At 48.7% G+C, this 431-nt stretch overlaps 1 protein-coding gene across 1 annotated transcript in view; it reads right to left on the bottom strand.

The window, feature by feature from the left end:
- PKP1 (plakophilin 1) overlaps positions 1 to 431 on the bottom strand; it is a 74619-nt gene that overhangs the window by 7617 nt on the left and 66571 nt on the right. Inside the window, exon 9 of the mRNA XM_027843413.1 lies at positions 46 to 222. Within this exon, the coding sequence (XP_027699214.1) occupies positions 46 to 222 (177 nt within the window). The remainder of the gene's footprint in view (positions 1 to 45; positions 223 to 431) is intronic.

Genomic DNA, 431 nt, shown 5'->3' on the forward strand with positions numbered 1-431 from the left:
GGAGATGGTGGAGACAGGAAAGTTGGAAGTGGCCATTTCTCTCACCAGTCCTTTGCTAGCAGTGAGGTTCTGCAGGGCACCAGCACAAGCCTCCAGGGTGGCATCTTTCTTGCTCTTGCCCATGAGGTTCAGGTAAGTGCGGATGGCATCAGAATGGTAAAGCCAGTTACTTCCCTTGGGTTTGGTCTCCTCCTCAGGCAAAGGTAGGTCATAATTGTTATTCTAAAGGACAAATGGCAGATCATTAGGAAGACTCAACTAAGGAGCCCTGAACCCAACTTCTGCTTGATCTTTCCAATTGATCTGAGTATATCTCACCCACTTATTCCTGCCCTTATACCTGGTTGGACTAGAGTTAGACTACCATGGTAGGAGAGAGAGAGGGGGAGAGAGAGAGAGAGAGAGAGAGAGAGAGAGAGAGAGAGAGAGAG

The sequence above is a fragment of the Vombatus ursinus genome, unplaced genomic scaffold, assembly GCF_900497805.2.
Source record: "Vombatus ursinus unplaced genomic scaffold, bare-nosed wombat genome assembly UNPS02014909.1, whole genome shotgun sequence".
Lineage (NCBI taxonomy): Eukaryota > Metazoa > Chordata > Mammalia > Diprotodontia > Vombatidae > Vombatus > Vombatus ursinus.